Raw genomic sequence first — 9,283 nt, 5'->3', positions numbered from 1 at the left:
GGCTCTCGGTGGCGTATCAGGCCTAACAGCATCAAAACAAACTACCGATCTCAATAATAACGACAAGAGAGCGCCGATACTTAGTCCTCAGCTAGCGATGAGGTGAAGGGATGACTGATTGTACTATTTATTTTTTGCTGTCACAGCAGAGAGCAAGTTACAAGAGCGAATTCAGATCGAAGCTGGCAGACTGATTGCTGCCATGTTGTTGCGCAATCGCTGTCCACAGCGGATGTCGTCGCGCTGACTTCCGGGCGACAAGCGATATTTTCTGGCTGGCCAGAAACCGGCGACGCGACATGCGACAGCAACGGATCGCCCTCCGCGACGGCAAAACCTGTCGCTCGTCGCCGTCGCTTGTCGCTGTCGCTTGAAAATCGCGTGCATGCGGTTGGGCCTTAAAACTTTGCGAGGCGAGAAGGTGGGTGACGCTGCTCGACGAGTTTCCCATTCTGATCTCGTCGAAAACCTCCGAGCCGCCCCTAGAGGCACCAGTAACAGCCACCAACGCCGTGCGCGTTCGGTCCGAACGCGGGCAAAACGCCGACGGCGTCGACAACAGTTCTGCATGTTGCTGGTGCTGCGGCATGTCCAAGTTTATACAGCTGATAAAACTACTATCCCTACTCCGAATAGCTCTCTGCTAATTTGCTATCGCAATTGATGCTTCGCCTTTCGGGCGAAACTGCGACATTTTTTCTCTCATTTGATGCCTTCACTATTTCTTTTTCACTCCTGCAGACCAACGCTATATATTTCAGAAAATTTCGTAACCAGTAGACAGCTTCAGCAGAGGAAAGGACAATTTGCTACTTGTCATTGCTCATTTGCGAAAAAGCCAAGTTTGCCGTTCAACAGCATCAGAGAGGGAACTAATTTTACACTAATAATTAGGTGGTAGAAGAGCAAGATCGCTGTTTTTCCAGGTCACACAGTGCCTGTTACAAGGTCACAAAAAAGGGTGATAACCATGATTTTGTCGAACTCAGTATGTAGAGTTGAGGAAACCGCTTTTGCAAGTACCTTACAAGACACCCAAAACTGCTGACAAGACTCAGGTGCTTACAAGAAAAAAGATATATGCACAAATGCAGGGTGCACGTGACTAATGAAAATGCTTTATGCAATTTCCAATATATCAAGTCACTACATGGTCACCGCGTCAAGGTATCGCGGGTGCCGTATATACGAGCTGCCAGGTGACAAAAAAAATAAATAGAGCGTCTATGGAACAATGGCCCATTCTGCGCACTATTCAATCTTTCCAGAATGCATGGTAGAACTGAAATCTTATGAAACTGCAGCAACCATGAATAGCGGAGCAGGCACTTAGGGAGCGTAACACGATGCAGAAAAATTAAGGCTAAGATTGCGATTTTACTTCTTCGATTCTGCCAGAAACAACCGGAGGGCCAAAACCCATCGACATTACCGTCACCTCCCGCGTGTGTCGGCCCACGCTACCCGCGCGAGCCCCAAAGAAGACCGGCCGCGAGAGAGAAAGGATCGTCCTTGTGCCAGTAACTTCAAGGCTCTACATCTACATCTACGTCCTTGACCGCGTCCTTACGGTTTCACCCGACTCACGGTTTCAGCCTCAAGTCATACTGGTTCAAGGCAAGTGACACAGTAACACGTCCAAGGTACAGGGATTCGCAGCCCGGTACCCTCCGATGTGCGCCTATTGCCATTGGAATGCGCGTGGATGGCAAAGGTAGGGTCTGACTGCCACGGTTTCAAGAAACCGTAGCACCAGACCCTACAACATCTGTCGCATACATACAGGGTGTTTCAGCGAACACTTTCAAAAATTATTAAAGGTTGCCTGTGGCAGATAGCACAATTCTAGTTCATTCGCTGGTCTATTCGCAGAGGCGGACATTACTTGCACAAGAAATTGGAATGCATAATCAAATAATTAACATAAATTCACTAATTAGGTTTTTAACCAATTACCTGATGGCCCATATTGCAATTCACAGATTGTAGCCGTGGAGTTCGCAAGGCGGATCCACTTGGAACGAATTATCATGATGACACCAGCTTCGAGATATTAATTCCCGAACTTTGTGGAGAAATGCATTGGCGTTCCAGTTAGGTTCTTAAAAAAACGTCGCTTTATGCATTGAAGCACAAAATTAACTGGAACGCCAATGCATTTCTCCGCAAAGTTTGGGAATTAATATCTCGAAACTGGTGTCATCCTGAGAAATAATTCTTTGTGGATCCGCCTTGAGAACTCCACGGCTACAATTTGTAAATTGCAATATAGGCCATCATGTAATTAGTTAAACACTTAATTAGTGATTTTTTTGCTAATTAGTCGATTAATCACTTCAATTTTGGGGGCAAGTAATGTCCGCCTCTTCGAGTAGACCATCTCATTAACTAGAAGTGGGCTATCTGCCACAGGCAACCTTAAATAAATTTTGAAAGTGTTCGCTGAAACGCCCTGTACATGGCGCGGTCTCGAGCACGCTGAGCAAGCCGCGCACTCGCCGACGCAGTGTATTTGAGTCACCGCTCATGCGTTCGTTGTCCTCGTCTGCTATATAACATTACCTTCGATGTCGCGTATCACCGGCGGCAGTTTCCACAAATCTTAGCAACTGTTCAATGAAGGTTTGTTATTTGGATTCCTTTAACGTTCTTTGCAAATTATACAAGAATTTAAAGAATGTATCATTTAAGCATCAATTTCAGAACCTTCTAAACGTGCCGTTTGCCGCTATAATGAACCAACTAGCCCAACAATGCGTTTTGACCAACTTCCAACTCTGTAACGGAAACAAATATTGCAAATTCTGCAAACAGCCGCGGGTAAAAAATGCTATATTCTGGGATTTATATGCGCGCGAAAACTGCGATGTGATCATGAGGCACGCCGCAGTGAGGGACTCCGCATTAATTTTATCCAGCTGCGATTCTTTAACGTGCGCTTAAATCTACAAGTACACGGGCATATGTGCATTTCGCCCCCATCGAAATGCACTAATGCACTTCTTAATTACGTTACGGCACATATGGCAATTTATGAATTGTAGCCTTTGAGGTTGCAAAGCGCATCCACTAGGAATGAATTTCCAGAATGACACTAGTTTAGAGATATGCTCTATTAAAACCCGCCGTAAGAACGCACTACTGTTCTACTTACTTTTTTACAGAACGCTTTTTTATGCATTGAAGCACTTAACTAAAACACCCATCTATTTCACCCCGTCCTTTGGGGAATAATATATCTCAATTGCATGGTGTAATCCTAGGAATTCATTTCAAGTGCATAGGTGCACATGTTGTAAGTTCACCGGCTACAATTCGCAAATTCCAATATGTGCTGGATGGAGTAATTAGGAAGTGAATTTGTGGCTTTGCGTTAATTAGTTGACTGTGTGTTTCGATTTCTCGTGCTAGTACTGTCCGCCTCTTCGAATAATACAGCTCAAGGACAAGAATTGTGCTATATCTTCGACATTTAAATGTTCTGTAAAACTTAAAAATGATCACCCCGTATTCCGCATGCTGGATACTCCTATTCTTGTCAGGCTAACTAAGACATACAGCACTAATGTTAGTTACGAGTGTTTTGGAGAGAAAGCAAATTATTTGGGCTTAAGCTTATGGTTTCCTTTCTTCGGCGAAATAGCTTGGGGGTCCACCTTGAGCGAGACGGTGTCCGTAGCAGAAGTCCCCTCCCCCAAAACTAGATAAGCACTGATTACATACTATATAGAGTATAATCTGTATATATATATGCAGAGTCAGCTTTCTGTCACAAGCACGGTGTAAGAACAAGTGCTCCAACGACGCGGCGGCCGCTGGGGAGAAACGCGCATCTGCCTCATCATGGCCTGCGAGATCTTAAAGGGGAAAGCGCCTTCCTTAGGTGAAGGCGCTTGCAGCACTCCCCAGAACATTTCTTCGTATTAAATGAAAGCGGGAAAGCTGCGTATTGTGAGAAGTGGATAGCGACCATTTGTTCAAACAGAAGTAGCAAAAGTAAATTAAGTTACTGGTGTATTCAACACGAGACACGAACTGTGGGCGCCGCACTGAGAGAAATGCTATACGCTTTTGTTTAGAAATTGCAGCACAGCTCCGCAGCAATTGTGAATCACGTTTTAAGATTTTGTAACGTAAAGACAGAAACTTAGGTCCGTCACTAAAAACAGTAGCAGGCGCTCTAAAAAACACAGGCTGCAATGCACAGTCCCAGCATGCACGGTGTCCAGGGAATGCCAGGTCCCCGACGTCCCAGCCCCCTAGAGTTACTGTATACGCTGTATGTGCTACCAACCCTTTGGGAGCGATGTACAGTAACTCTACAGATGATGATGATGATTACGAATGAGCGGCGTTCCAACATCAGTGAGAGGCGCCGCACTCTTACGTCGGACCACCAGTTCTTCATACATCATGGTCACAAGCAAAGTGCCCTGTGAATTTTTTGTTAAAGAATAAAAAGAAAGAAGAAAGAAACGGAGCGCCAACCAGCTCTTTTCAGCACAGCCTGTCCCTTTCAATCATGTGACACCTTTGTCGTGACACGTTGCCGCAGGCGGCGGCATGGGCGTCTTCTCGCAGGTGTACGCCATCATGTGGAAAGACGTGTACGTGCAGGCGATCAAGCGCCATTACCTCGTCACCACTTTCGAGGTGGCCATGATCTTTCTCGCGTTCCTGGGCGTGGAGCGCGACCGTCCGCTAGTGGCGCCACCGACCTTGTGCGACAAGCCACCCTGCACCAGGCTCAGCGCGCCCCGCGACTACCCCGAACGCAACGAGAGCGACTTCAGGGCACCCCAGCTGGCAAGCAACGTTTCATGCGTCCAGCTGGCGCTTCTTTACCTTTGTCTGTCTATGCAGCTGTCTCTAGGACCTTATACTCGCAATGGAAGAGTAACTTCATGGCACACTGAAATTAGGGCTGTGTAGAGGGTGTCCCAACTATCATGCACCAAGATTGAAAAAATATGCAAATTCCACATAGCTGGATAATAAGCAAGATAATGTTGCTTGCCGTGTCTTGGAGATACTCAGATTATTTCTTTGCATTCCGCCTAATTATATAATTAGTCTGAATTAATTATTCAGCTTCTCAAATATAATTAGATGAAAAGTGTCAATGAGCAAATTGTAGAGTAACATGAAAAACTCCCCGATACAGCTTTCTGTTGCTCAATACGTGCTACAGAAGGGTTTTTCCTAGCGTGAAAGAAGCCCGAGAATACATGCAATCTGCCTGAGCGGTCAGTCGCGCGTCAATATTGCGTGTATTGGGGGCGAGCTCTACCACTCGAGAAGCTGGCGCTTACGTCGGCGTGACGTGATATGAGGGATCACATGTATAGCACAACGGCCGCGTCGGCTGGTTCGGAAGCGCCGAAGCGAGCTGAAAACGAAAGTTTAATGTTCCACCGGCGCTTCGGTTCTGCTTGAGTGGGGAGGTTTTCCCGCTTCTGGTGTCTGCGTAACAACACTTGAAAACCCCATTATAGGTAGTGACTGCCTTTGAAGGCATCCAGCATGGTAGGCTACTGCTCGGTGTCGCAGTGCCGGTCGTACGCAACGGAGCCCGGTGTGGGCCTTCACACGTACCCGCAGTTCAAGAAGCTGCATGAAGCTTGGATCGCGAAACTTAAAACAGGCAAGCAGCCATCGGCTACAACTCAGCTGTGCAGCAAGCACTTCCACGAGGAAGCTTTCTGCTACGCGTCGGGCCTGAGATGTTCGCAGTGAGTAGCAGAAAGCGCGCACTGAGACGCTCGCTCGCGCGCGCCGCCTGGCTATATGTCACGAAGCTTTGGTCTGTGAACCTGTCGATGCCAGATACTGGCAAGTTCACTGGAATGGAAAGGGAACGGTAATAAGCACAATAAAAAAAAAGGCATGGCATATGCTCATGTTTGTGTTAGCACCAAAAATTGAACGTACTGGATTAAGAAAAAGAAGCAGCGGGAAATTGCTCGCTGCGAAGACTTACCTAAACACACAGCGCGACGCATCTTGAGAAATAACGATACTGAAACGTCCAAGAATTTAGAAGAAAAGAAAAAAAAAATATTGAATCGTTGCGTCAGCACACCACAAGTCTCCGTAGGCGTCGAAGTCCCAGTTATAACGAAATTATATTTTGGTACAGCTCTGATAGCCTCCACGCAACAATGGTTGCTTGTGCGCAGTCAAATGATGATAAGATGCGGCCTAAAGGTCACGGCACGGTGCGAAAACACGCTCGCAGCGAAAGGGAAACACTGCTCGGACATGCAGGCAGACGCGCAGTCGGTCGCTGCGATCCCGTGTGATCGCTTCATTTCGATGGAGGCGAAATGCAAAAACGCCCGTGTGCTTGTGTTGTAGTGCACGTTAAAGAACCCCAGATGGTCAAGATTAATCCGGAGCCCTCCACTACGGCGTGCCTCATAATCAGAATTGGTTTTGGCACGTAAAACCCCAGAATCGATCAATCATTGAAGCTTCATTCTGTTATGCTCCATTTGGTGATACAGGCAGCCCACTAAACGAACATATTTCACATAGCTTGCTCTCAGTGAATGTCTACCTTTGACGCAAGAAGCCGGTTAAGGGGACTCCACCGCAGCGACCACGCGCAGTTGGCGTTCACTATAGGTATTCTGTAAAGAGATAGCGCCTGTAAACCATTCTGTGCTTTCTGTTTGCCCAAGATTATTATTTCGACATTAAAACAACTTCGTTTCGAGAATTCTTACAGAATTATGCAGGAGGGCTCCCGCGTGGTGTTTTTATTGAGCCCCGACATACAAACCCATGAAGAGCTCGCCACGGTATCCCTCATACTACGCAAGCGAGGCGCTTCCGATAGATGGCGACTCTGTAAGTCCTCGCCCCCAATACGCGGGCTTCTTTCACGGTCAGAAAAATACTTTTATGCAGCACGTATTGAGCAACAGAAAGTTGTATCAGGAGTTTCTCATGTTGCTCTACAATTTTCTCATTCACAATTTTCATTTAATTATAATATTCGAGAAGATTACTTACTAAGACAAATATGCAATTAGGAGGAATGCAAAAAATACTCTGATTGTCTCCAAGCGACGGCAAACATTACCATGGCTCTGACCAGCTAAGTGGCATTCGCACTCACGGCAACAAATAGAACACAGTTTTCTTCTTTTCGCAGATTCTCTACGCCCCGCGAGAACACAACGAGAAGCTCGTCAAGACCGCGTTTCCCGCAGGCGGCCGCGTCAGAGCGCAGGGCTACGACACCGAGCAGGACCTGCTGCGCGCCTTCTACCACTTCAGCCCGAGGCCCAAGCGTGGGCCCGAGCAACGCGTCGTCGCGCTCGTCTTCGGCGATACCCGGGGCAAGAGGAAGAACGACCTCGAGTTCACCGTTCGCTTCTTCGACGACGCCGACTACATCACGCGGCGCCACAAGGTGTTCGCGCTCTTCAGCACGCTGCCCAACCCCGTGACCCAGCGCGAGAGCGTCGCCTACTGCCAGATCGCGCTCGTGCGTGCCAAGACCGAGCTCATGCGCCAGGCCGGCGGTGAGACGAACGCCGCTCGGCGTGCGTACAGAATGACGACGCGCCGCTTCAGCGAGGGCCCGCTACCCGAGGACGCCCTGTCCGCCCTCTGGATCATGGCGGTTCGCATCGGCATCGGCTACCTGGTCACCTTCTCCACGCTCGTCGGGCGGCTCGCCGAGGAAGCGCAGACCGGAATGCGCGAGAAGCTGCGACTGGCCGGTCTGCACGACGCCATATACTGGCTGGGACACTTCATGGCTGCCATGTTCAAGGGTCTCGTCAGCATCGCCTGCATCATGGGCTACATGACGACGGTAGCGAGGGAGGAGAACGGCCGGAGCGCCACTTTCCTCCAGGACACCAACAAGACAGTGGTGTTCGTGTCGCTGGTGCTGTTCAGTTTCCAGTACGTCACCACGGCCATGGTGCTGTCGCTGTTCTTCGCCAACAACACGGTGGCCATCCTGTTCGCCATGTGCTACTGGATAACGGCGTACGCCGCGCCCTGGCTGGCGCTGGAAGATTTCGACGGCCTGTCGGCGCACTACATCATGCTGACTCGCTCGACCAAGCTCATGACTTCGCTGCTGCCGTGCATGGCGCTGCACTGGTGCTACCGCATCATTGGGTGTGCCAACGTAGTCGGTAAGGCACCGCATATATCAAGCGACAGCAAAAACATCACCTTGGTTCAGTCTAGCGACGTGGCAATTGCATACTTTTAAACGTTGGTGCATGATATGTCGGACACCCTGCATATATATATATATATATATATATATATATATATATATATATATATGCTACGTGTCATTCATTTGGATACTTTTAAACGTCGGTGCATGATACCCAACTGTCCTGCACCAATGTTTAAAAGTATGCAAATGCCACGTAGCTGGACTGAACCAAGGTGATTTTTTTTCCGTCGCTTGGAGATATTCGGAATATCTTTCGCATGCCGCCTAATTAGATAATTGTTCTTAATTAATTAATCAACTTCTCAAATATTATAATTAGATGAAAAGTATCAATGAGAAAATTGTAGAGCAACATGAAAAACTCCCGATACAGCTTTCTGTTGCTCAATACGAACTACATAAGTGTTTTTCCGAGCGTGAAAGAAGCCCGCGAATCACAGAAAATTGCCGCTCGACTGGCCGCTGGAAGCACTTTGCGTGCATTCGCAGGCTTCATTCACGCTCGGAAAAACAATTTTATGTAGCTCGTATTGAGCAACAGAAAGCTGTAGCGGGAGTTTTTCGTGTTGCTGTACAATTTTCTGATTGACATTTTTCATCTAATTATAATGTCTGAGACGTTAATTAATTCAGACTCCTTATTTACTTCGGCGAAATTGAAAAATAATCTCGGTATCTCCAAGCGACGGCAAACAACATTACCTTTGTTCTGTCCAGCTACGTTGTATTTGCATATGTTTTAAATCTTAGTGCATGATTAATACTACATAAGTTATACCCTGTACATATACAGAGTATAATACACGCAAAGTGCCTCGAGCGGCCACCGCACCGCAATTTTGCGTGTATTCGTGTTTCAATAACTATTGCGTGTTTTTCAATAACTATTTCAAAAGACAAGGGCACCGCAAAATTGTATTTCAATTCTGTCTTCCTGATACGGCGTATTTAGAATCCACAAGCGCCGGCTACATACGATATGTTTTATTCAGAATCCACTAGAAGTCCGATAGCGCCTAACGAGTTGCATGCGCGGAATAAAGGGCTAGTTTATGACTGACCACACACCAT

General features: G+C 47.5%; 1 protein-coding gene across 1 annotated transcript in view; it reads left to right on the top strand.

Moving 5' to 3' along the window:
- Positions 1-1,309: 1,309 nt before the first annotated feature.
- Positions 1,310-9,283, top strand: part of LOC119456760 (uncharacterized) — a 59,443-nt gene continuing 51,469 nt past the window's right edge. The window contains exons 1-6 of the mRNA XM_049669068.1: positions 1,310-1,325; positions 1,399-1,617; positions 4,556-4,806; positions 5,551-5,732; positions 6,731-6,803; positions 7,136-8,159. Of these exons, the coding sequence (XP_049525025.1) occupies positions 1,310-1,325; positions 1,399-1,617; positions 4,556-4,806; positions 5,551-5,732; positions 6,731-6,803; positions 7,136-8,159 (1,765 nt within the window). The remainder of the gene's footprint in view (positions 1,326-1,398; positions 1,618-4,555; positions 4,807-5,550; positions 5,733-6,730; positions 6,804-7,135; positions 8,160-9,283) is intronic.

Source organism: Dermacentor silvarum, chromosome 6, assembly GCF_013339745.2.
Source record: "Dermacentor silvarum isolate Dsil-2018 chromosome 6, BIME_Dsil_1.4, whole genome shotgun sequence".
NCBI lineage: Eukaryota > Metazoa > Arthropoda > Arachnida > Ixodida > Ixodidae > Dermacentor > Dermacentor silvarum.
Note: the sequence above shows the minus strand (reverse complement) of the source record. Positions and strands in the feature narration are given on the sequence as shown.